Source organism: Argiope bruennichi, chromosome 8, assembly GCF_947563725.1.
Source record: "Argiope bruennichi chromosome 8, qqArgBrue1.1, whole genome shotgun sequence".
Lineage (NCBI taxonomy): Eukaryota > Metazoa > Arthropoda > Arachnida > Araneae > Araneidae > Argiope > Argiope bruennichi.
Window position 1 is genome coordinate 118,894,160 of NC_079158.1, and position 27,502 is coordinate 118,921,661.

A 27,502-nucleotide genomic window follows, 5' to 3' on the forward strand; every position below is an offset into this window, starting at 1 on the left:
TTGGGTGTTGTAGTGGTTGGGACAACAAGTTTGTTTATTTTGCCGTCAGGTCCAGTCTGAGCGCCAGGAGTGGTTCCGGGACCAGCAGGCTCAACATGGATTGGTTTGCCATCGGGTCCGGGGATTGATCCTGGTGTAGTGAATGCTCCTTTGGGGAGGACGAATTTCTTCGGTTTTCCGTCGGGTCCTGTCACTGTTCCTGGAGTGGTACCTGGTCCAGCTGGCTCAATCTGTAGTGGTTTACCGTCTGGTCCTGGAATTGGTGTTGTTGTCGTTTGTTCTCCAGGTCCGTATGGGCTTCCTGGTCCGAAAGGATACATAGGTTGACCTCCAGGTCCCTGAGGATAATATGGAGATAATGGCATACCTCCGGGTCCTACTGGGCCTTTGGGTGTTGTAGTGGTTGGGACAACAAGTTTGTTTATTTTGCCGTCAGGTCCAGTCTGAGCGCCAGGAGTGGTTCCGGGACCAGCAGGCTCAACATGGATTGGTTTGCCATCGGGTCCGGGGATTGATCCTGGTGTAGTGAATGCTCCTTTGGGGAGGACGAATTTCTTCGGTTTTCCGTCAGGTCCTGTCACTGTTCCTGGAGTGGTACCTGGTCCAGCTGGCTCAATCTGTAGTGGTTTACCGTCTGGTCCTGGAATTGGTGTTGTTGTCGTTTGTTCTCCAGGTCCGTATGGGCTTCCTGGTCCGAAAGGATACATAGGTTGACCTCCAGGTCCCTGAGGATAATATGGAGATAATGGCATACCTCCGGGTCCTACTGGGCCTTTGGGTGTTGTAGTGGTTGGGACAACAAGTTTGTTTATTTTGCCGTCAGGTCCAGTCTGAGCGCCAGGAGTGGTTCCGGGACCAGCAGGCTCAACATGGATTGGTTTGCCATCGGGTCCGGGGATTGATCCTGGTGTAGTGAATGCTCCTTTGGGGAGGACGAATTTCTTCGGTTTTCCGTCAGGTCCTGTCACTGTTCCTGGAGTGGTACCTGGTCCAGCTGGCTCAATCTGTAGTGGTTTACCGTCTGGTCCTGGAATTGGTGTTGTTGTCGTTTGTTCTCCAGGTCCGTATGGGCTTCCTGGTCCGAAAGGATACATAGGTTGACCTCCAGGTCCCTGAGGATAATATGGAGATAATGGCATACCTCCGGGTCCTACTGGGCCTTTGGGTGTTGTAGTGGTTGGGACAACAAGTTTGTTTATTTTGCCGTCAGGTCCAGTCTGAGCGCCAGGAGTGGTTCCGGGACCAGCAGGCTCAACATGGATTGGTTTGCCATCGGGTCCGGGGATTGATCCTGGTGTAGTGAATGCTCCTTTGGGGAGGACGAATTTCTTCGGTTTTCCGTCAGGTCCTGTCACTGTTCCTGGAGTGGTACCTGGTCCAGCTGGCTCAATCTGTAGTGGTTTACCGTCTGGACCTGGAATTGGTGTTGTTGTCGTTTGTTCTCCAGGTCCGTATGGGCTTCCTGGTCCGAAAGGATACATAGGTTGACCTCCAGGTCCCTGAGGATAATATGGAGATAATGGCATACCTCCGGGTCCTACTGGGCCTTTGGGTGTTGTAGTGGTTGGGACAACAAGTTTGTTTATTTTGCCGTCAGGTCCAGTCTGAGCGCCAGGAGTGGTTCCGGGACCAGCAGGCTCAACATGGATTGGTTTGCCATCGGGTCCGGGGATTGATCCTGGTGTAGTGAATGCTCCTTTGGGGAGGACGAATTTCTTCGGTTTTCCGTCAGGTCCTGTCACTGTTCCTGGAGTGGTACCTGGTCCAGCTGGCTCAATCTGTAGTGGTTTACCGTCTGGTCCTGGAATTGGTGTTGTTGTCGTTTGTTCTCCAGGTCCGTATGGGCTTCCTGGTCCGAAAGGATACATAGGTTGACCTCCAGGTCCCTGAGGATAATATGGAGATAATGGCATACCTCCGGGTCCTACTGGGCCTTTGGGTGTTGTAGTGGTTGGGACAACAAGTTTGTTTATTTTGCCGTCAGGTCCAGTCTGAGCGCCAGGAGTGGTTCCGGGACCAGCAGGCTCAACATGGATTGGTTTGCCATCGGGTCCGGGGATTGATCCTGGTGTAGTGAATGCTCCTTTGGGGAGGACGAATTTCTTCGGTTTTCCGTCAGGTCCTGTCACTGTTCCTGGAGTGGTACCTGGTCCAGCTGGCTCAATCTGTAGTGGTTTACCGTCTGGTCCTGGAATTGGTGTTGTTGTCGTTTGTTCTCCAGGTCCGTATGGGCTTCCTGGTCCGAAAGGATACATAGGTTGACCTCCAGGTCCCTGAGGATAATATGGAGATAATGGCATACCTCCGGGTCCTACTGGGCCTTTGGGTGTTGTAGTGGTTGGGACAACAAGTTTGTTTATTTTGCCGTCAGGTCCAGTCTGAGCGCCAGGAGTGGTTCCGGGACCAGCAGGCTCAACATGGATTGGTTTGCCATCGGGTCCGGGGATTGATCCTGGTGTAGTGAATGCTCCTTTGGGGAGGACGAATTTCTTCGGTTTTCCGTCAGGTCCTGTCACTGTTCCTGGAGTGGTACCTGGTCCAGCTGGCTCAATCTGTAGTGGTTTACCGTCTGGTCCTGGAATTGGTGTTGTTGTCGTTTGTTCTCCAGGTCCGTATGGGCTTCCTGGTCCGAAAGGATACATAGGTTGACCTCCAGGTCCCTGAGGATAATATGGAGATAATGGCATACCTCCGGGTCCTACTGGGCCTTTGGGTGTTGTAGTGGTTGGGACAACAAGTTTGTTTATTTTGCCGTCAGGTCCAGTCTGAGCGCCAGGAGTGGTTCCGGGACCAGCAGGCTCAACATGGATTGGTTTGCCATCGGGTCCGGGGATTGATCCTGGTGTAGTGAATGCTCCTTTGGGGAGGACGAATTTCTTCGGTTTTCCGTCAGGTCCTGTCACTGTTCCTGGAGTGGTACCTGGTCCAGCTGGCTCAATCTGTAGTGGTTTACCGTCTGGTCCTGGAATTGGTGTTGTTGTCGTTTGTTCTCCAGGTCCGTATGGGCTTCCTGGTCCGAAAGGATACATAGGTTGACCTCCAGGTCCCTGAGGATAATATGGAGATAATGGCATACCTCCGGGTCCTACTGGGCCTTTGGGTGTTGTAGTGGTTGGGACAACAAGTTTGTTTATTTTGCCGTCAGGTCCAGTCTGAGCGCCAGGAGTGGTTCCGGGACCAGCAGGCTCAACATGGATTGGTTTGCCATCGGGTCCGGGGATTGATCCTGGTGTAGTGAATGCTCCTTTGGGGAGGACGAATTTCTTCGGTTTTCCGTCAGGTCCTGTCACTGTTCCTGGAGTGGTACCTGGTCCAGCTGGCTCAATCTGTAGTGGTTTACCGTCTGGTCCTGGAATTGGTGTTGTTGTCGTTTGTTCTCCAGGTCCGTATGGGCTTCCTGGTCCGAAAGGATACATAGGTTGACCTCCAGGTCCCTGAGGATAATATGGAGATAATGGCATACCTCCGGGTCCTACTGGGCCTTTGGGTGTTGTAGTGGTTGGGACAACAAGTTTGTTTATTTTGCCGTCAGGTCCAGTCTGAGCGCCAGGAGTGGTTCCGGGACCAGCAGGCTCAACATGGATTGGTTTGCCATCGGGTCCGGGGATTGATCCTGGTGTAGTGAATGCTCCTTTGGGGAGGACGAATTTCTTCGGTTTTCCGTCAGGTCCTGTCACTGTTCCTGGAGTGGTACCTGGTCCAGCTGGCTCAATCTGTAGTGGTTTACCGTCTGGTCCTGGAATTGGTGTTGTTGTCGTTTGTTCTCCAGGTCCGTATGGGCTTCCTGGTCCGAAAGGATACATAGGTTGACCTCCAGGTCCCTGAGGATAATATGGAGATAATGGCATACCTCCGGGTCCTACTGGGCCTTTGGGTGTTGTAGTGGTTGGGACAACAAGTTTGTTTATTTTGCCGTCAGGTCCAGTCTGAGCGCCAGGAGTGGTTCCGGGACCAGCAGGCTCAACATGGATTGGTTTGCCATCGGGTCCGGGGATTGATCCTGGTGTAGTGAATGCTCCTTTGGGGAGGACGAATTTCTTCGGTTTTCCGTCAGGTCCTGTCACTGTTCCTGGAGTGGTACCTGGTCCAGCTGGCTCAATCTGTAGTGGTTTACCGTCTGGTCCTGGAATTGGTGTTGTTGTCGTTTGTTCTCCAGGTCCGTATGGGCTTCCTGGTCCGAAAGGATACATAGGTTGACCTCCAGGTCCCTGAGGATAATATGGAGATAATGGCATACCTCCGGGTCCTACTGGGCCTTTGGGTGTTGTAGTGGTTGGGACAACAAGTTTGTTTATTTTGCCGTCAGGTCCAGTCTGAGCGCCAGGAGTGGTTCCGGGACCAGCAGGCTCAACATGGATTGGTTTGCCATCGGGTCCGGGGATTGATCCTGGTGTAGTGAATGCTCCTTTGGGGAGGACGAATTTCTTCGGTTTTCCGTCAGGTCCTGTCACTGTTCCTGGAGTGGTACCTGGTCCAGCTGGCTCAATCTGTAGTGGTTTACCGTCTGGTCCTGGAATTGGTGTTGTTGTCGTTTGTTCTCCAGGTCCGTATGGGCTTCCTGGTCCGAAAGGATACATAGGTTGACCTCCAGGTCCCTGAGGATAATATGGAGATAATGGCATACCTCCGGGTCCTACTGGGCCTTTGGGTGTTGTAGTGGTTGGGACAACAAGTTTGTTTATTTTGCCGTCAGGTCCAGTCTGAGCGCCAGGAGTGGTTCCGGGACCAGCAGGCTCAACATGGATTGGTTTGCCATCGGGTCCGGGGATTGATCCTGGTGTAGTGAATGCTCCTTTGGGGAGGACGAATTTCTTCGGTTTTCCGTCAGGTCCTGTCACTGTTCCTGGAGTGGTACCTGGTCCAGCTGGCTCAATCTGTAGTGGTTTACCGTCTGGTCCTGGAATTGGTGTTGTTGTCGTTTGTTCTCCAGGTCCGTATGGGCTTCCTGGTCCGAAAGGATACATAGGTTGACCTCCAGGTCCCTGAGGATAATATGGAGATAATGGCATACCTCCGGGTCCTACTGGGCCTTTGGGTGTTGTAGTGGTTGGGACAACAAGTTTGTTTATTTTGCCGTCAGGTCCAGTCTGAGCGCCAGGAGTGGTTCCGGGACCAGCAGGCTCAACATGGATTGGTTTGCCATCGGGTCCGGGGATTGATCCTGGTGTAGTGAATGCTCCTTTGGGGAGGACGAATTTCTTCGGTTTTCCGTCAGGTCCTGTCACTGTTCCTGGAGTGGTACCTGGTCCAGCTGGCTCAATCTGTAGTGGTTTACCGTCTGGTCCTGGAATTGGTGTTGTTGTCGTTTGTTCTCCAGGTCCGTATGGGCTTCCTGGTCCGAAAGGATACATAGGTTGACCTCCAGGTCCCTGAGGATAATAAGGAGATAATGGCATACCTCCGGGTCCTACTGGGCCTTTGGGTGTTGTAGTGGTTGGGACAACAAGTTTGTTTATTTTGCCGTCAGGTCCAGTCTGAGCGCCAGGAGTGGTTCCGGGACCAGCAGGCTCAACATGGATTGGTTTGCCATCGGGTCCGGGGATTGATCCTGGTGTAGTGAATGCTCCTTTGGGGAGGACGAATTTCTTCGGTTTTCCGTCAGGTCCTGTCACTGTTCCTGGAGTGGTACCTGGTCCAGCTGGCTCAATTTGAAGTGGTTTACCGTCCGGTCCTGGAATTGGTGTTGTTGTCGTTTGTTCTCCAGGTCCGTATGGGCTTCCGGTCCGAAAGGATACATAGGTTGACCTCCAGGTCCCTGAGGATAATATGGAGATAATGGCATACCTCCGGGTCCTACTGGGCCTTTGGGTGTCGTAGTGGTTGGAACAATAATTTTGTTTATTTTGCCGTCAGGTCCAGTCTGAGCGCCAGGAGTGGTTCCGGGACCAGCAGGCTCAACATGGATTGGTTTGCCATCGGGTCCGGGGATTGATCCTGGTGTAGTGAATGCTCCTTTGGGGAGGACGAATTTCTTCGGTTTTCCGTCAGGTCCTGTCACTGTTCCTGGAGTGGTACCTGGTCCAGCTGGCTCAATCTGTAGTGGTTTACCGTCTGGTCCTGGAATTGGTGTTGTTGTCGTTTGTTCTCCAGGTCCGTATGGGCTTCCTGGTCCGAAAGGATACATAGGTTGACCTCCAGGTCCCTGAGGATAATATGGAGATAATGGCATACCTCCGGGTCCTACTGGGCCTTTGGGTGTTGTAGTGGTTGGGACAACAAGTTTGTTTATTTTGCCGTCAGGTCCAGTCTGAGCGCCAGGAGTGGTTCCGGGACCAGCAGGCTCAACATGGATTGGTTTGCCATCGGGTCCGGGGATTGATCCTGGTGTAGTGAATGCTCCTTTGGGGAGGACGAATTTCTTCGGTTTTCCGTCAGGTCCTGTCACTGTTCCTGGAGTGGTACCTGGTCCAGCTGGCTCAATCTGTAGTGGTTTACCGTCTGGTCCTGGAATTGGTGTTGTTGTCGTTTGTTCTCCAGGTCCGTATGGGCTTCCTGGTCCGAAAGGATACATAGGTTGACCTCCAGGTCCCTGAGGATAATATGGAGATAATGGCATACCTCCGGGTCCTACTGGGCCTTTGGGTGTTGTAGTGGTTGGGACAACAAGTTTGTTTATTTTGCCGTCAGGTCCAGTCTGAGCGCCAGGAGTGGTTCCGGGACCAGCAGGCTCAACATGGATTGGTTTGCCATCGGGTCCGGGGATTGATCCTGGTGTAGTGAATGCTCCTTTGGGGAGGACGAATTTCTTCGGTTTTCCGTCAGGTCCTGTCACTGTTCCTGGAGTGGTACCTGGTCCAGCTGGCTCAATCTGTAGTGGTTTACCGTCTGGTCCTGGAATTGGTGTTGTTGTCGTTTGTTCTCCAGGTCCGTATGGGCTTCCTGGTCCGAAAGGATACATAGGTTGACCTCCAGGTCCCTGAGGATAATATGGAGATAATGGCATACCTCCGGGTCCTACTGGGCCTTTGGGTGTTGTAGTGGTTGGGACAACAAGTTTGTTTATTTTGCCGTCAGGTCCAGTCTGAGCGCCAGGAGTGGTTCCGGGACCAGCAGGCTCAACATGGATTGGTTTGCCATCGGGTCCGGGGATTGATCCTGGTGTAGTGAATGCTCCTTTGGGGAGGACGAATTTCTTCGGTTTTCCGTCAGGTCCTGTCACTGTTCCTGGAGTGGTGCCTGGTCCAGCTGGCTCAATCTGTAGTGGTTTACCGTCTGGTCCTGGAATTGGTGTTGTTGTCGTTTGTTCTCCAGGTCCGTATGGGCTTCCTGGTCCGAAAGGATACATAGGTTGACCTCCAGGTCCCTGAGGATAATATGGAGATAATGGCATACCTCCGGGTCCTACTGGGCCTTTGGGTGTTGTAGTGGTTGGGACAACAAGTTTGTTTATTTTGCCGTCAGGTCCAGTCTGAGCGCCAGGAGTGGTTCCGGGACCAGCAGGCTCAACATGGATTGGTTTGCCATCGGGTCCGGGGATTGATCCTGGTGTAGTGAATGCTCCTTTGGGGAGGACGAATTTCTTCGGTTTTCCGTCAGGTCCTGTCACTGTTCCTGGAGTGGTACCTGGTCCAGCTGGCTCAATCTGTAGTGGTTTACCGTCTGGTCCTGGAATTGGTGTTGTTGTCGTTTGTTCTCCAGGTCCGTATGGGCTTCCTGGTCCGAAAGGATACATAGGTTGACCTCCAGGTCCCTGAGGATAATATGGAGATAATGGCATACCTCCGGGTCCTACTGGGCCTTTGGGTGTTGTAGTGGTTGGGACAACAAGTTTGTTTATTTTGCCGTCAGGTCCAGTCTGAGCGCCAGGAGTGGTTCCGGGACCAGCAGGCTCAACATGGATTGGTTTGCCATCGGGTCCGGGGATTGATCCTGGTGTAGTGAATGCTCCTTTGGGGAGGACGAATTTCTTCGGTTTTCCGTCAGGTCCTGTCACTGTTCCTGGAGTGGTGCCTGGTCCAGCTGGCTCAATCTGTAGTGGTTTACCGTCTGGTCCTGGAATTGGTGTTGTTGTCGTTTGTTCTCCAGGTCCGTATGGGCTTCCTGGTCCGAAAGGATACATAGGTTGACCTCCAGGTCCCTGAGGATAATATGGAGATAATGGCATACCTCCGGGTCCTACTGGGCCTTTGGGTGTTGTAGTGGTTGGGACAACAAGTTTGTTTATTTTGCCGTCAGGTCCAGTCTGAGCGCCAGGAGTGGTTCCGGGACCAGCAGGCTCAACATGGATTGGTTTGCCATCGGGTCCGGGGATTGATCCTGGTGTAGTGAATGCTCCTTTGGGGAGGACGAATTTCTTCGGTTTTCCGTCAGGTCCTGTCACTGTTCCTGGAGTGGTACCTGGTCCAGCTGGCTCAATCTGTAGTGGTTTACCGTCTGGTCCTGGAATTGGTGTTGTTGTCGTTTGTTCTCCAGGTCCGTATGGGCTTCCTGGTCCGAAAGGATACATAGGTTGACCTCCAGGTCCCTGAGGATAATATGGAGATAATGGCATACCTCCGGGTCCTACTGGGCCTTTGGGTGTTGTAGTGGTTGGGACAACAAGTTTGTTTATTTTGCCGTCAGGTCCAGTCTGAGCGCCAGGAGTGGTTCCGGGACCAGCAGGCTCAACATGGATTGGTTTGCCATCGGGTCCGGGGATTGATCCTGGTGTAGTGAATGCTCCTTTGGGGAGGACGAATTTCTTCGGTTTTCCGTCAGGTCCTGTCACTGTTCCTGGAGTGGTGCCTGGTCCAGCTGGCTCAATCTGTAGTGGTTTACCGTCTGGTCCTGGAATTGGTGTTGTTGTCGTTTGTTCTCCAGGTCCGTATGGGCTTCCTGGTCCGAAAGGATACATAGGTTGACCTCCAGGTCCCTGAGGATAATATGGAGATAATGGCATACCTCCGGGTCCTACTGGGCCTTTGGGTGTTGTAGTGGTTGGGACAACAAGTTTGTTTATTTTGCCGTCAGGTCCAGTCTGAGCGCCAGGAGTGGTTCCGGGACCAGCAGGCTCAACATGGATTGGTTTGCCATCGGGTCCGGGGATTGATCCTGGTGTAGTGAATGCTCCTTTGGGGAGGACGAATTTCTTCGGTTTTCCGTCAGGTCCTGTCACTGTTCCTGGAGTGGTACCTGGTCCAGCTGGCTCAATCTGTAGTGGTTTACCGTCTGGTCCTGGAATTGGTGTTGTTGTCGTTTGTTCTCCAGGTCCGTATGGGCTTCCTGGTCCGAAAGGATACATAGGTTGACCTCCAGGTCCCTGAGGATAATATGGAGATAATGGCATACCTCCGGGTCCTACTGGGCCTTTGGGTGTTGTAGTGGTTGGGACAACAAGTTTGTTTATTTTGCCGTCAGGTCCAGTCTGAGCGCCAGGAGTGGTTCCGGGACCAGCAGGCTCAACATGGATTGGTTTGCCATCGGGTCCGGGGATTGATCCTGGTGTAGTGAATGCTCCTTTGGGGAGGACGAATTTCTTCGGTTTTCCGTCAGGTCCTGTCACTGTTCCTGGAGTGGTACCTGGTCCAGCTGGCTCAATCTGTAGTGGTTTACCGTCTGGTCCTGGAATTGGTGTTGTTGTCGTTTGTTCTCCAGGTCCGTATGGGCTTCCTGGTCCGAAAGGATACATAGGTTGACCTCCAGGTCCCTGAGGATAATATGGAGATAATGGCATACCTCCGGGTCCTACTGGGCCTTTGGGTGTTGTAGTGGTTGGGACAACAAGTTTGTTTATTTTGCCGTCAGGTCCAGTCTGAGCGCCAGGAGTGGTTCCGGGACCAGCAGGCTCAACATGGATTGGTTTGCCATCGGGTCCGGGGATTGATCCTGGTGTAGTGAATGCTCCTTTGGGGAGGACGAATTTCTTCGGTTTTCCGTCAGGTCCTGTCACTGTTCCTGGAGTGGTGCCTGGTCCAGCTGGCTCAATCTGTAGTGGTTTACCGTCTGGTCCTGGAATTGGTGTTGTTGTCGTTTGTTCTCCAGGTCCGTATGGGCTTCCTGGTCCGAAAGGATACATAGGTTGACCTCCAGGTCCCTGAGGATAATATGGAGATAATGGCATACCTCCGGGTCCTACTGGGCCTTTGGGTGTTGTAGTGGTTGGGACAACAAGTTTGTTTATTTTGCCGTCAGGTCCAGTCTGAGCGCCAGGAGTGGTTCCGGGACCAGCAGGCTCAACATGGATTGGTTTGCCATCGGGTCCGGGGATTGATCCTGGTGTAGTGAATGCTCCTTTGGGGAGGACGAATTTCTTCGGTTTTCCGTCAGGTCCTGTCACTGTTCCTGGAGTGGTGCCTGGTCCAGCTGGCTCAATCTGTAGTGGTTTACCGTCTGGTCCTGGAATTGGTGTTGTTGTCGTTTGTTCTCCAGGTCCGTATGGGCTTCCTGGTCCGAAAGGATACATAGGTTGACCTCCAGGTCCCTGAGGATAATATGGAGATAATGGCATACCTCCGGGTCCTACTGGGCCTTTGGGTGTTGTAGTGGTTGGGACAACAAGTTTGTTTATTTTGCCGTCAGGTCCAGTCTGAGCGCCAGGAGTGGTTCCGGGACCAGCAGGCTCAACATGGATTGGTTTGCCATCGGGTCCGGGGATTGATCCTGGTGTAGTGAATGCTCCTTTGGGGAGGACGAATTTCTTCGGTTTTCCGTCAGGTCCTGTCACTGTTCCTGGAGTGGTGCCTGGTCCAGCTGGCTCAATCTGTAGTGGTTTACCGTCTGGTCCTGGAATTGGTGTTGTTGTCGTTTGTTCTCCAGGTCCGTATGGGCTTCCTGGTCCGAAAGGATACATAGGTTGACCTCCAGGTCCCTGAGGATAATATGGAGATAATGGCATACCTCCGGGTCCTACTGGGCCTTTGGGTGTTGTAGTGGTTGGGACAACAAGTTTGTTTATTTTGCCGTCAGGTCCAGTCTGAGCGCCAGGAGTGGTTCCGGGACCAGCAGGCTCAACATGGATTGGTTTGCCATCGGGTCCGGGGATTGATCCTGGTGTAGTGAATGCTCCTTTGGGGAGGACGAATTTCTTCGGTTTTCCGTCAGGTCCTGTCACTGTTCCTGGAGTGGTACCTGGTCCAGCTGGCTCAATCTGTAGTGGTTTACCGTCTGGTCCTGGAATTGGTGTTGTTGTCGTTTGTTCTCCAGGTCCGTATGGGCTTCCTGGTCCGAAAGGATACATAGGTTGACCTCCAGGTCCCTGAGGATAATATGGAGATAATGGCATACCTCCGGGTCCTACTGGGCCTTTGGGTGTTGTAGTGGTTGGGACAACAAGTTTGTTTATTTTGCCGTCAGGTCCAGTCTGAGCGCCAGGAGTGGTTCCGGGACCAGCAGGCTCAACATGGATTGGTTTGCCATCGGGTCCGGGGATTGATCCTGGTGTAGTGAATGCTCCTTTGGGGAGGACGAATTTCTTCGGTTTTCCGTCAGGTCCTGTCACTGTTCCTGGTGTTGTACCTTTTGAAGAGACGTAGTAATTAGAAATCTTTATTTTTCAGCATTATTTTTTTGTTTGAAAATTTGAGACATAAGCCTGGACGTAGAAACTAATAAAATTATAACCTGGTGTTGTAAATTTTCAAGAGATGTAATAATTAGAAATCTTTATATTTCGGCATTATTTTTTTAAATCGGCATTATTTTTTTTGTTTGAAAATTTGGGACATAAGCTTGGACGTAGAAACTAATAAAATTATGATAGACTGGAAATTAATTGTATTATTTTTCTCTTTCTACTTTTTAAGAATTTTGGTAGTACTTATTTTTTATCTTAATTACAACTTTATTCAAGATTCTTAATGAAGTATTTGACAATAACCAATTACTTCGAGTGTCATAGTTTCTCACATTATTTTGCTTCTGTTCTTTAAAATGTAATTATATTTTCAGGCCATGAGATTTTTAAGACAATATTTGAAGCTGGATTCGGCGGGATTTGGAGGAAATTATCGTGGGGAGCATGTAATTGCAGATTTTGAATTTTTTATGCTAAGCAGTGAAGTATAGAATAGTTTCATTCATCTTTTAAGAATTTTTTTCATATGCTTGTGAAAAGATATTTGTGTTGACGTAGCCTGTCCCAAAACCAAATGCGATGATCTTTTTAAAGGATTTCAATATCTAAAAATATTGAACTCTTTTTTTATTCTGTTTTTGATATAAATAAAATTCAAAACAGCGAAAATTTCCTTTGCTTAGCATAAAATCTATGTTCGTAAAATCTATGAAATCGCTGCGCAAGATAAGTCCTGTATCTAATGCAAGCAACAATCGTTGTTTCGCATGTCAGAAAATTTTAAAATTTCCTGCGAACTATTGTAATACCGTCCGATCTTCGAAATGTCGTTTCTGTAGAAATAAATATTTAGATTTATTGCATCTTTTAAACGAATGAAATAGTTTAAAGTAATAATATCTTTTCACGAGAAACTCGAAGCGCATTTATGCATACAGGTAAATTTAAATGCGATTATATATATATATATATATATATATATATATATATATATATATATATATATATGCCGGGTGCGGCATAAATTCGTGCAAACTTCAAAAAATCATAATAAAAAAAGTAATGCTCGAAAAAAATGCGGTTTGCGTGAATATGTTCAGAGAGCCTTTGGATTTTGTTATTTCCTTTATAAAAGTGTATTTAGAAAAAGACCGATAGATGGCGCTCACACGTCATACCTAGACGGTTTATGCAAATCAGGAAAACAGAGCACAGTAACATTATAGTACATTTTATCTTAAAGCAAAAGATGCTCAACATGACCGCCACCACAAGGTATTAAGCGAGGCTTGTAAGATGTCGGCATCGATGCCACCAACGACCAATTGAATGGCATCTTTAAGTTCCATCAAAGTGGATGGAGAACTCCGATAGACACGAGGCTTTAGGTCGTTCGCTGGAGCAAGATCTGGCGATCGTGAGGGCCATTCATTCTTACATCCTCGGCTTATCACTCTGTCCTCAGTGAATGTGTCTAGGAGGAACGTCTTAACGGAACTAGCAACGTGGGGCGGGACACCATCCTGCATGAAGGGGATGGAAGATAATACACGTCTTTGCTGCAAAGCAGGCATAACGTGGTCACGCAAAAGCTTAAGATAGAGTTCTGCAGTGACGGAACAGGTTTTCCAACCGGATACAGGACAACGCTCTTCAAAAAAGAAAATGCCTACAATGAAGGAAGCAGTCAAACCGCACGAAACAGTCACATGCGGAGAATGTAGTGGTTTGGTCGTGTACGCACGAGGGTTTGATGTCGCCCAGGTACGACTGTTTTACGTATTGACGTCACCATGCAATGAAAAGTGGGATTCATTTGTCCACATGATGTTTGGTAACCATTCTCGGTCACGTTCCATTTGTGAGAGCACCCATGTTGCAAAGGCTTGTCTTTTCTCGCAATCTGCTGGCAACAACTAATGAAATACCTCTATCTTGTACGGATGCAGTTTCAAGATTTCGTGCAGAATGCGTCGGATCGACCTTCCTGGAATTCCTGTTACTTTACCTGCTTCACGTGCACTGCAACTCCCCGTTGAAGTCTCGGCTGCCACATTTCTCATGACCCTTTGGATAACAGGGACGCGGTCAGCGCTGACGGATGGTCTGCCACTTCGTGGACGATCCTCTAATCTTCCCGTTTCCTCAAAACGGCGAACTGAATTCAATATCCCATTCAATGAAATTGTGTTTTCCTTTGCCTTAATTCCTTTCACCGTCCGTAACCGACGCAATGCTTTAGTCGCGGATTCACCGTTCTTATAGAACAGTTTAACCACTAATGCTCGAACTGGTAGCGATAGCATGCTACTGGCGTCGAATGACAGATCCATTTCCAACCTTGTGTTTTATAGCTATGCTGATTTGCATAAACCGTATCGGTATGACATGTGAGAGCCAGCTATTGCTCATTTTTAAATACATTTTTTAATGGAAATAACAAAATTCAAAGGCTCTCTGAACATATTCTTGCAAACCGCAATTTTTTCCGAGCATCACTTTTTTTATTATGATTTTTTGAAGTCTGCATGAATTTATGCCGCACCCGGTATATATACTTCAATGTCATATCTTGCTTTCCTACTGATTTGTTTAAAACTTGGAACTCTAGTAACGTTTTCATTCCCTGATGAGTGCGAGTTTAAATGATAACGAATTCATTTTCAGAATTATTTGATGAAAATCCGGAAAAAAGATGTTGAAATAAAAGAGAGAATATTATTATTAGCTATAACTGATTTTTGGTTTAGAAAAGCAAGCAAAAAAATCAATCCTTAAGAAAGAGATAGTGCACTGCAGATAATTTGCGATTTAATATTTCAGAAGCTGCAAGTGTTTTGTAGGCTACATTTTCTTCTGTTCGTCAAAAAAAGAAAATACTTCATTCCATATTAAACAAATGAAGCATGACTGAGAAGCCACCAAAGGAAAATAAGAAATTGAAATGAAACATTAAGGTGCCATTTACTGAATTTCTATCTGTGTGACATGTGAATGAAGGAACTAAGAGAATATATGTTTATAATATTAATGTTAGATGTGAAGCTATCGATTTTCTTACTAACGATATCAGGGAACTTTAAAATAGTAGGAGAATAGTGGTCTTAGGTTTGACATTAACAGGTAAAAATACACTAGAAAAATTTTAGATCCAAATTGGCATTGATAATAATTTCATTATTTGTGAATGAAACAGTTAATCTCAAATAAAGTTATGAAGTAATGATAATCTGTATGAAATTAGCTTATCTTGGATTGGCTAGATAATTTTGATCAAGTCTAATTTAGTTTTCCAGTCATGTTCTGTCAAAAAAGGGTTGACGATAGGAATAAACTGATATGGAAACAAACTTTGATGGATTGTGTAAAGAATTCTTATAGTGATTTCTTCTTAATTAACCTTACTGTTCTTAAGTAACCTTCTTAATTTCTTTCTTAAGTAAACATACTGTTCATCCTTTTGTTTATGAAAAGAAAAGATGCTCGTGCAGTTATTTGATAAAGGTGATCATATGGAATTGTTTCTCATAGCTACAAAATTCGAAATTGCTACAGTAAGTCTAAAAAGTACCAAACTTTTTTAGAATATTTTCTTTCGGTATTGTCCGAAGCTATTTTAGAGATTTGAGTCGAATTTAAGTGACGATTCCACATGTTTGGAAATACAGTAAACCTAATTAAAAGTAACTACAGTAATAATTAACAAAATCATAAAAAAATTTGAAATTTCATCACCATTGGAATGATGCCTTTTCTTATCTATCAGTTTGATTTTAGCAGTTTTCTATATAAGCAGTTTGCTTAATTGAAATCCCTCTTCTTTTTTCTGATAACACGTTTTGCTGTGACATCTGTAATTTGACAATTTATTAGGAAGCCATAGTTAATGGACATGTTCATGATCGGACTCTTCTTGGGGAACAATTCAATATATCGGATAGTGGAATATCGAAATTCTTCAAGAGATGGGTTGATCAGTGAGAAGAGTCAAGTTTCCTAAGTCTGGATATCTTCGTTCTTCGTCTCGTCTTTACGATAGGAACATCGCAGGCCTTTCATCTGACAGTTCCCGTCTAATGGCTGTCGACATTGCATCTCTCTCATTTCCTAACTCCTACGTGCAGGCCTCAAACTCTGAATGGAAGACGCCTTTTCAAGAAACCGATTATCTCTACGAAGAAAACAGCACGTGTGGAATGGGCGACCAAAGGGTGGACAAAAAAAAAGAGTGGAAAGATGTCATTTGGAGTAATGAAAACAAATACATGTAGCTTAGGGAGGATGGAATATAGTGGATCCAGGACACTCGTTTCGATTCAAAACTGCCAAATTCCCAAAATGAAGCATGGAATGGAAATATCATGGCTTGGAGATGCTTTTCTAGCCTTTGCATTGATCCTTCTCGCGGAGGATTTAGGGAATCAAGTTTAATTATGAATATGTTATGGATAGGTTTCATTATGAATGATCCAGTTTACACTCAATGCTCTTGGCCGAAGCTTCATTTTGCAACAATATAATGGTCCGAAGCACCGATCTAAACACTTCCAGAACTGGTTCTCCCGCCATCTGGTGATCCTCTTTGACTTGAATTGGTGTTGTCAATCATCAAACCTTAACACTGCCAAGGGATATTGGCCGAGTTGAAGCTTAATAAGTATTGCGACTTAACTCTCTCAGTTTGAGGAAGAATGGAAAATTCCTCTTTCAACTGTTATTGATGCCAATGAGATTGCCACCAAGTATTAATTTGTAACTGTCCAGTCCATATTTTTATCGATCCACACTATTATGTATACTTTCAATAAACCTTGACTTTTTGAATTTTCTTTATTTTGAATAAAATAATAAATTTATTAAATTCAATTGACTTTTCGCTCTTTTAATTATTATTGATTTATGACCGAACAATAACCTAAAAATACACATTGTCTTACAATACCAGAACAAAATGCTCTACTTTGGCTAAATTAGAGCCAAAAAATATGAACTTGAAAATTTTTTTACCAGTACTGAACATTAAGAGATCAGGCTATTCTAACCGTACAACTTGGAATTGTCTGAATATTGAAGCCAAAATAATAAATTGTGTCATTAAAGCTCTTGATTGACAATATACTGAAAAGTAATTTTAGAGTGACTCAACCATTCTACTTGGGTAGATTTTAAGATACGAAAATAAGCTGTGTACAGAAATCTTGCTCCAGAGATCAAACGTTTAAGTGACCCTATCATCAAAGAAAAATGTGCGAGCCAAAACAACTTGCATAAATGTTATCAATAGGTTATAAAGCAAATCAGTTAGTCACATTAAATAAAGAAAGTGCCCTCACTGTATGAAAGATCCTTCATTATTTCAAATAATTATGGATTACTTTAATTAGACAAGGAATTGAAAAGAGAGTGATATGGAAAAGTGAAAGATAACATGTATGATAGTAAATAATGTAAATATCATCAGACATACAAATTGGTACAATTTTTTTTCAATTACTAAAGAAACATTCGCGTTTTAAATATCACTGTCAGAAGCAGCCAGCAAAATAGACAATTATAACTTTATGACGCAGAAATAAAAATTTTGTGGATGATTCAGAAGGATTCTTTTATATTAGATGCTGTAAATCTTAAAAACTCTCAGGAATGATCAAGATATTCATTTGCAGTCTAGAACTACTCCATGGATAGGCTGATGAATGATTCTTGAGGCCTGTCGTTTATTTCTTCAAAGCATGAAATAATGAAAGAACTACTTTTTAATATTCCTGTTAGAAAGTGTTCATGAATTCTACATTATTTATGTCAAGAAACCGCCTTTTACAGAAAATATACAGATTATCATCAAAAGAAAATGAGATTAGTAGGTCAGCTTACTAAATATTGAACAAAAAAAATTAGATTTTCTGAAAATAAGAAAGAAAGATGCAGGTTCAAATAACGTGTATCCATATAGCTAAGGCTTAATTTCTCAAAGGAAATTGGGAAATCATTTTTTATTTTCGCAAGATAATAAGGAAATTATTTTGAATTTATCAATAATATTGCAAAACGGGCATTTTCGTGGAAATCAGAATATTTATTTTCTAAAAAAAGACTTCCAAAAACCAAAGAATAACAGTTTTTCACCTAGAAAAACCTCTTCAAACGAGAGAATTAGTCAGCGAACCTACGTATGCAAATAAATATTGATTAAATAAATTTCTCAATTAAATTTATGAATGCCGTAATATAAATCCGAGAACGTAAGCGATATTTATAAAACGTAGAAATAAAATTTTATGAACGTTACATACCTGGTCCAGCTGGCTCAATTTGAAGTGGTTTACCGTCCGGTCCTGGAATTGGTGTTGTTGTCGTTTGTTCTCCAGGTCCGTATGGGCTTCCCGGTCCGAAAGGATACATAGGTTGACCTCCAGGTCCCTGAGGATAATATGGAGATAATGGCATACCTCCGGGTCCTACTGGGCCTTTGGGTGTCGTAGTGGTTGGAACAATAATTTTGTTTATTTTGCCGTCAGGTCCAGTCTGAGCGCCAGGAGTGGTTCCGGGACCAGCAGGCTCAACATGGATTGGTTTGCCATCGGGTCCGGGAATTGATCCTGGTGTAGTGAATGCTCCTTTGGGGACGACGAATTTCTTCGGTTTTCCGTCAGGTCCTGTCACTGTTCCTGGAGTGGTACCTGGTCCAGCTGGCTCAATCTGAAGTGGTTTACCGTCCGGTCCTGGAATTGGTGTTGTTGTCGTTTGTTCTCCAGGTCCGTATGGGTTTCCTGGTCCGAAAGGATACATAGGTTGTCCGCCAGGTCCTTCGGGGCTTTTAGGGGTTGTTGGAACAATAATTTTATTTATTTTACCATCAGGTCCAGTCTCGGCTCCAGGAGTTGTTCCTGGTCCTGCTGGCTGAACATGAATTGGTCTGCCATCTGGGCCAGGTATTGAACCTGGCGTTGTAAACGCTCCTAAAGGAATAATAAATTTAGTCGGTTTACCATCTGGTCCAGTGACTGTTCCTGGAGTAGTACCGGGTCCAGCTGGAACTATCTGTATTGGTTTTCCTTCTGGTCCTGGAACAGGAGTAGGTGTTGTTGCTGGTGTTCCGAAATTGTATCCGGGTCCTCCTGGCCCCTTAGGTGTTGTCGGAACAATGATTTTGTTGATTTTGCCATCAGGACCTGTTTCTGCTCCTGGTGTCGTTCCTGGTCCTGCTGGCTCTACGTGAATAGGTCTACCGTCTGGACCAGGTATTGAACCAGGTGTTGTGAAAGCGCCTAAAGGAATTATAAATTTAATCGGTTTGCCATCTGGTCCAGTCACTGTTCCTGGTGTAGTACCGGGTCCAGCTGGAACTATCTGTATTGGCCTTCCTTCTGGTCCTGGAACAGGAGTTGGTGTTGTGGCTGGCGTTCCGAAATTGAATCCTGGTCCTCCTGGGCCTTTAGGTGTTGTCGGAACAATGATTTTGTTTATTTTACCATCTGGACCTGTTTCAGCTCCTGGTGTTGTTCCTGGTCCTGCTGGCTCAACGTGAATTGGTCTACCGTCCGGACCAGGTATTGAGCCAGGTGTTGTGAAAGCACCTAATGGAATTATAAATTTTGTTGGCTTGCCATCCGGTCCCGTGATTGTTCCAGGTGTTGTACCTGGTCCAGCTGGTACAATCTGAATAGGCCTGCCTTTTGGTCCCGGAATTGGTGTTGGTGTAGTAGCTGGTGTTCCGAAATTTATTCCTGGTCCACCTGCATCTTTAGGTGTAGATGGAAGGAAAATTCTGTTTATTTTACCATCCGGCCCAGTCTGAGCCCCCGGAGTTGTACCTGGCCCTGCAGGTTCAACATGAATTGGTCGGCCATCTGGCCCAGGGATTGATCCGGGTGTTGTAAAAGCACCCGTAGGCACGATGAATTTAGTAGGTTTGCCGTCAGACCCTGTGACGGTTCCAGGTGTTGTACCAGGTCCTGCTGGTATAATTTGTATTGGTTTTCCTTCAGTTCCCGTGACAGGGGTTGGAGTTGGTCTTGGGGTTGGTGGAAAGTAAAACTGCTGTCCTTTTGGTGTTGTAGGAAGTATTATCTCTTTTACGTTGCCTTTAGAATCTGTTATCGTTCCCGGAGTGGTGCCAGGTCCTGCTGGTTCAACATGGATTGGTTTGCCATCAGGTCCCTGTATAGAACCTGGTGTAGTAAAAGCACCAAGTGGCACGATGAACTTTGTAGGTTTTCCGTCTGGGCCAGTAACTGTTCCTGGTGTTGTTCCTGGACCAGCAGGAAGTATTAGGATTGGTTTTCCCTGAGGTCCTTCAATTTTAGTTGTTGTTGTTGGAGGTTCAGGTGATGGTCTGAATGGTGTAGTTGGTAATATTATTTTATTTATGTTTCCATCGGGTCCAGTTTCAGCACCTGGTGTGGTTCCTGGTCCTGCTGGTTCAACATGGATTGGTCTTCCATCAGGTCCAGGTATTGAACCTGGGGTCATGAATGCTCCATTAGGGACAATAAACCTTACAGGCTGACCATCTGGGCCCGTTACTGTTCCAGGTGTTGTACCAGGTCCAGCAGGTACAATTTGTATTGGCTTTCCTTGTGGACCACCTATTCCAGGTTTTTGACGCCCAGGACCATTGGGACTTCCTGGTGTTCCTTCTGGTGATCCAGGAGCATCTGGTGTTGTTGGTATAATTACTTTATTGATATTTCCCTGCGGATCTGTTTTAGCTCCTGGTGTTGTTCCTGGTCCTGCCGGAATAATATGAATAGGTTTGCCGTGGGGTCCTCGAATTTTTCCTGGAGTTGTGAATGAGCCCTTTGGAACGTAAATTTCTTTTGGTTTTCCATGCTTATCTGTTATGACTCCGGGAGTTGTTCCCTCGCCTACAGGGATTATTTTTATTGGCTTTCCATCTGGTCCTTCAATACTGGTCTTTCCAGGAGTACTACCAAGACCAATTAATAAACTACCAGGACCTTTGGTTGTTGTAGTTGGCCCTTTTGGTACGACAATTTTTTGTATATCACCATCGGGTCCTGTTACTACACCTGGTGTCGTTCCCGGGCTTTCCGGAATAAGTTTTATAGGCTTCCCATCGGGCCCTGTAACAGAACCAGGAGTGGTTCCTGCTCCTCCACCTGGCATAATTATCCTATCCAAGTTTCCATCATCATCAGTCAAGACTTGTGGAGTGCTACCGCGTCCGCCAGGCACAATTTGTATTGGATGACCTCCTGGTCCTTTTACAATTCCTTGAGGTCCAGGTACAGGAACAATTATCTTCCTAATATGCCCATCAGAATCTGTGACTACTCCAGGAGTAGTGCCTGGACCAGCTGGTTCAATGTGAATAGGTTGTCCATCAGGTCCTTCAACGGAACCTGGAGTTGTAGCTGCTTCTTCAGGTAAAATCAATCTAATTATATTTCCGTCAGGGTCAGTTATAGTTGCAGGTGTTGTTCCAGGACCTCCTCTCAAAATTTGGATTGGTTTCTTTCCAGGACCTTGTGGTACACTTCCTCTTGGACCATCAGTTGGAAAAACTATTTTGGACGGCTGCCCGTCAGGTCCTGTCACAACACCTGGAGTTGTACCTGGGCCTGCAGGCTCTAATTGCACAGGTTTACCATCTGGTCCTTCTGCAGTTCCTGGTGTCGTATCTGAACCATAAGGTAAAATATAAGCCAAATTACCATCGGGGGCAGTTATAGCTTGTGGTCTATTACTTGGGCCTCCAACGAAGAATTCTATTGGTCTGCTATCTGGGTCCTTTACAGCTCCGAGAGGAGGAGGTGTTGGTACAATTATTTCAATTACTCTACCATCTGGAGCGGTTACTATGCCTGGTGTAGTTCCTGGCCCTTCAGGAACAATAGGTATTTGCTGACCCTCAGGTCCTTTAACCATCGAAGGTGTAATGCCTGCTCCTTCAGGTAATATAAAGCGCAATACATTTCCATCAGGACCAGTCACTGTTCCTGGCGTAGGTCCATTTGGTATAAGTAGGACTTTTTGTCCATCGGGACCTTTTACTGTCCGTAAGTTGGGAGTCGTTCCTTGAGGAACAGCAATTTTTGAAATCACTCCGTGACGATCTGTATGGATGCCAGGAGTTGTTCCTGGATCAGCTGGTACTACACGTATAGGTTTACCTTTTGGACCTGTTATATAACCAGGTGTAAGGCCACTTGGTATGAGTTCTATAACTTCCCCACTTGGTCCTTCTAAAGTATAAGTTCCTGACCCTGGTCGTGGAGGTCCAGTTGGTACAATTATTTGATTTATTTGACCATCAGGCCCAGTTACGGTACCTGGTGTCGTTCCTGGGCTTTCAGGAATAATTTTAATAGGCTGTCCGTCAGGACCTCTTACAGTACCAGGTGTTGTGTTTGACCCTTCAGGAACAACAACTCTTACAATATTGCCGTCAGGATCTGTCACTGTTCCGGGTGTTGTACCAGGCTGTTCAGGAATAATTTGTATTGGTCGACCACTAGGGCCTCGAATAGTTCCTTCAGGTCCAGGGGTTGGAATGATAATTTCCTTAATTTTTCCATCAGGACCAGTAACTGCTCCAGGAGTAGTACCCTTACCAGCAGGTACAACATGTATTGGTTCACCGTCTGGCCCAGAAATGGTACTAGTTGCTTCACTGGATTGAACGGGTAAGACAATTTTAGAAATTTTTCCATCTGGCCCAGTAACAGCTCCAGGTGTTGATCCTTCAGGTTCAAGTAATATTGGTTGATCATTAGGTCCTCGTACAACTGTTCGTCCAACTGGTCCAGGTGTTGGTATAATAATTTTTGAAAGCTTTCCATTAGGATCGGTCACTGCTCCTGGTGTTGTCCCTGGACCAGCTGGTATTATTTGAATTGGATTTCCGTCAGGACCACGAACTGAACCTGGTGTGTTTCCAGATCCTTTAGGTAGTAGAATTTTTTTTAAATTACCGCCAGAACTTATAACGGCTTTTGGTGCTTTTACATTAGCTCCAGGGGCAATTTTTATAGGTTGGCCCTTTGGACCTGTTATAATACCTCTGGGACCAGGTGTTGGCAACACAATTTTTGAGATTTTACCATCGGGACCAGTTATGGCACCGGGAGTAGTACCAGGGCTCTCCGGTACGATTTGAATTGGGTTGCCATCAGGACCTTTAGCTGTACCGGGGGTTGTTCCGGCACCTTCTGGGTATATGATTCGTTTTATGTTACCATCTGGACCTGTCACAGCTCCAGGTGTTGGACCGCCTGGGATGATGATTAATGGTCTTCCGTCTGGACCTCTTATAGTACTAGGTCTTTGAGGACCAGGTGTTGGTGCATGAGGTACTATCAACTTTTTAATATTTCCATTTGAACCAGTAACAACTCCTGGAGTTGTTCCATATTGAGCTGGTTCCACTAAAATTGGTTTGCCTCCAGGTGCTGTAACAGTTCCTGGAGTAAATCCAGCTCCTACAGGTAACACAACTTGCAAGAACTTACCATAAGGACCAGTAACGATGCCTGGGGTAGTACCTGTACCATCCGGAAGTACTAGCTTATTTAACCTTCCATTTGGACCTGTAATAGCTCCTGGTGTAGTGCCTGGTTTTGCTGTAACTATTCTCACTGGTTGTACGCCTTTACCACCTACAAATTTGGGTTCATCCGATCTTGGAGAAGGCACTTGAGGCACAATAATCTTTGATATTTTTCCATCAGGGCCCTTTATAGCGCCTGGAGGAGTACCAGGACCTGCAGGTATAATTTTTATAGGCTGCCCATCAGGACCTGATACAGTACCAGGGACAGCTCCAGATCCATCAGGCAATATTACCCTATCCAATTTACCATCAGGGTTGGTAATTGCTCCTGGTGTTGCACCACCTTCGATGACTGGTATCTCTCCTGTTGCATATTCCCCACTTACATATTCACCTGTCATATACTCTCCGGTAACATATTCACTGCTGGCACTTTCATATGTACCAAATTCGTCAGTAGCATATTCATCTGTTAAATAGCTCCCTGTATAATAGCTTCCAGTCACATAGCTACCAGATTCGCCAGTTTCATAGCTTCCAGTCACATAGCTGCCGGATTCGCCAGTTTCATAGCTTCCAGTCACATAGCTACCAGATTCGCCAGTTTCATAGCTTCCAGTCACATAGCTACCAGATTCGCCAGTTTCATAGCTTCCAGTCACATAGCTGCCGGATTCGCCAGTTTCATAGCTTCCAGTCACATAGCTACCAGATTCGCCAGTTTCATAGCTTCCAGTCACATAGCTACCAGATTCGCCAGTTTCATAGCTTCCAGTCACATAGCTACCAGATTCGCCAGTTTCATAGCTTCCAGTCACATAGCTACCGGATTCGCCAGTTTCATAGCTTCCAGTCACATAGCTGCCGGATTCGCCAGTTTCATAGCTTTCAGTCACATAGCTACCAGATTCGCCAGTTTCATAGCTTCCAGTCACATAGCTACCAGATTCGCCAGTTTCATAGCTTCCAGTCACATAGCTGCCGGATTCGCCAGTTTCATAGCTTCCAGTCACATAGCTACCAGATTCGCCAGTTTCATAGCTTCCAGTCACATAGCTACCAGATTCGCCAGTTTCATAGCTTCCAGTCACATAGCTGCCGGATTCGCCAGTTTCATAGCTTCCAGTCACATAGCTACCAGATTCGCCAGTTTCATAGCTTCCAGTCACATAGCTACCGGATTCGCCAGTTTCATAGCTTCCAGTCACATAGCTGCCGGATTCGCCAGTTTCATAGCTTCCAGTCACATAGCTACCAGATTCGCCAGTTTCATAGCTTCCAGTCACATAGCTGCCGGATTCGCCAGTTTCATAGCTTCCAGTCACATAACTGCCGGATTCGCCAGTTTCATAGCTTCCAGTCACATAGCTACCAGATTCGCCTGTTTCATAGCTTCCGGTCACATAGCTACCAGATTCGCCAGTTTCATAGCTTCCAGTCACATAGCTACCAGATTCGCCAGTTTCATAGCTTCCAGTCACATAGCTGCCGGATTCGCCAGTTTCATAGCTTCCAGTCACATAGCTACCAGATTCGCCAGTTTCATAGCTTCCAGTCACATAGCTACCAGATTCGCCAGTTTCATAGCTTCCAGTCACATAGCTACCAGATTCGCCAGTTTCATAGCTTCCAGTCACATAGCTGCCGGATTCGCCAGTTTCATAGCTTCCAGTCACATAACTGCCAGATTCTCCAGTTACATAACTTTCAGTCTCGTAACTGCCAGTTATATAGCTTTCTGTTTCATAGGAGCCGGTTTGATATTCACCAGTTTCATAGCTTTGAGTCTCATATGTTTCATACTCACCAGTTTCATAAGATCCAGTCTCGTATGTTTCATATTCTCCAGTTTCATAGCTTCCGGTCTCATATGTTTCATATTCACCGGTTACATAGCTGCCTGTCTCATATGTTTCGTAAGTACCTGTCTCATATGAGTCTGTCTCGTAAGTTTCATAAGTACCTGTCTCATATGACCCTGTCTCGTAAGTTTCATAAGTGCCTGTGTCATATGACTCTGTCTCATATGTTTCATAAGTACCTGTGTCATATGACTCCGTCTCGTAAGTACCTGTTTCATATGACTCCGTCTCGTAAGTTTCGTAGCTACCCGTGTAATATGATTCCGTCTCATACGTGTAATAATCTTCACTAGAGTCATGACCACCACCTCCGAAGATTCCGTTAATGGTTCCAGAAATGATTCCACCTAAGTCATTACTGGGTTCTCTTTTCTTTCCTCGGATTGCTTTGCCTATGGGTTCAGATGGTGCAGCTTCCCCTAGATTTCCACCTGCATACTGTGTGCCGTGTATACCACCTCCTAGATCTTGACCCTGTGGTTGGGCAGGAGGTTGGCCTTGTGGTTGGGCAAGAGGCTGGCCTTGTTGTTGGATTGGAGGCTGACCTTGTGGTTGGGCTTGAAACTGGCCTTGTGACTGTATTTGACCAGCCTGTTCAAATGGCTGCTCAAATGTTGGCTGTGGTACTCCTCTCGTAAGATAAAAGACTTCAATCAGCCTTTCCACTTCGGAGATAAAGTACGGATTTGTGACTCCAGTCGTCACAATGAAGGCTTCTCTCAAGGCCTGTATCACACACCGTGTTTTAGCGAACAATTCGCCTTGTTCTATATCGGCTGCAGTTCTCTCAGCAACAGCGGAGGCAAAACCTGCCGCTGTTGCTTTAAGTACCCCCGGCGGGGCCTTCTGCAAATCCGGAAAAGATCCAAAAGCTCTGGTCAACACCTGTATGATCTCCTTATATTCTTCAGCCTCCTCATGACTGAAGGCTCCGCAATTCTCTAAACTCTGAGCAAATACATTAGCAAAGTTTTCTCCGGTATTCGAATCTAGTAGTGGATCATCTTGTACGACTCCGATTCCTGGTTGATATTTATGTCGTGGGTAGGCTTTTGTGAATTGTGTGCCTACCATACAAAGAAGGACGATAACATGGGATATCCAGCCCATGTTTCACACACGAGCTACCCTTAGGATTTCTCTGCCACATCGTGGAGATTTTGCCTTATATACTTCCCATCGGCTGAAGACTATTAATTTTATGGCTATTCTTTTATTGATTTGTACATATTACTTCAATCTTCAATCACTTCATGTCTCCTGATGGAATGTCATAAAGGAAACTGTTTAATGACGGCTGTTTTCTGCCATCTTGTTGACTTAGCTGGAAGGCTCCTTTTAAGAGCGGATCATAACTTTTTCATGTTCAGTACGGGTTCACATCAGAATAAACCTAGTTTCTGTTTTAATATCTTTGGCACTGGCTTTTAGAAGCAATCATTCTGCGAGTAATAGAAGACGCTATAATTTTTTTTTATTGCTGACGCTATCAGCTTCACTTGATTTAATCAATCTCTGAAACATTCCAAACTATATTCGAAGGCTTCTACGAAGTATTTCAATAACTTAAAATAACTGGATTTCGTCCATTGCCGTGGACGTCACGCATAAGCTGATAAGTTTAAGAAATATATGGCTTTAATTGCGATACACAACTATAGTGAAAATTAGCTCATATTTTTAAATATTATAAATAATAGTACTGGTATGTGACTGCATAGAAAAGACTATTTACATGTTAGAAAGTCTAAAGACAACAACAAAAAAAATCGGGTATATTTTATTTTATTTATTTATTATTATTATTATTTTTTGCTTTTTTTTATTTAAGAGTTTTGGATTTATTCCTTTATACAGATTTGTTTTCATTTCGATTGCACATTTTAAAGAATTTATAGTATTCCTTATGGTTGTGTTGTCTCCACATTAAAAACAATTTATTACTTAAGTAAATTCGTTTTCAAGTCTGTAGTTTATATTTTTTAATTAATTACACATTTTTTGGCAAAACTCTATGAAAAAGTAACAATAATAAATTTAATAAAATTTGGTATGCTGATTTCAAAAGACTATGAAATAAGATTTGAATTGAATGATATAAATATTTTTAAGAGTTTCCATGCTGTCAATGACAAAATTTGATTCATTTTTCCTCTTATCTGACATTCACTTGATTCCAAGTTTTTTGATAATATGCTAAACTTTGAGTAAATATTCTGATGAATTTTGATTGCGAAATTTTGTCTTGAAGAAAGAAAAAAGTATTGAAATCCTTAAAGAATCGAGACTATTTTTTAAATAATTAAGCTCCTAAGTATTATTAATGCAAAATTATGATATTAAACCAGAAAAATGAAGCAAAATTTAAAAAAATAGTTTGAAATGTGTTTCCTATTTTATATTTACTTTTGGTGTTATATTTTTAAATGCTTCTGTAGCATTATATATTAGTTTGTACAGAAATTTTCACTATTTTGGCCTTCTTTTTAATTAATAATTAGAAATAAAAGCTGTTATAGTAAGAAAAATAGCAATGAAGCACATTAATGCTTTGTATATTAAATGTTACTGATTAATTTATAAAGACAACACTAAGATTCTACGAAATGAAATTAAAACTGTAAAATCTCAAAC

At 45.1% G+C, this 27,502-nt stretch overlaps 1 protein-coding gene across 1 annotated transcript in view; it reads right to left on the reverse strand.

The window, feature by feature from the left end:
* Positions 1–25,995, reverse strand: part of LOC129980852 (mesocentin-like) — a 48,538-nt gene extending 22,543 nt beyond the window's left edge. The window contains exons 1-2 of the mRNA XM_056091283.1: positions 17,785–25,995; positions 8,107–11,433 (exon numbers count right to left, since the gene is read on the reverse strand). Coding sequence (XP_055947258.1) covers positions 8,107–11,433; positions 17,785–25,978 — 11,521 coding nt within the window. The 5' untranslated portion in view covers positions 25,979–25,995. The remainder of the gene's footprint in view (positions 1–8,106; positions 11,434–17,784) is intronic.
* Positions 25,996–27,502: the final 1,507 nt, after the last annotated feature.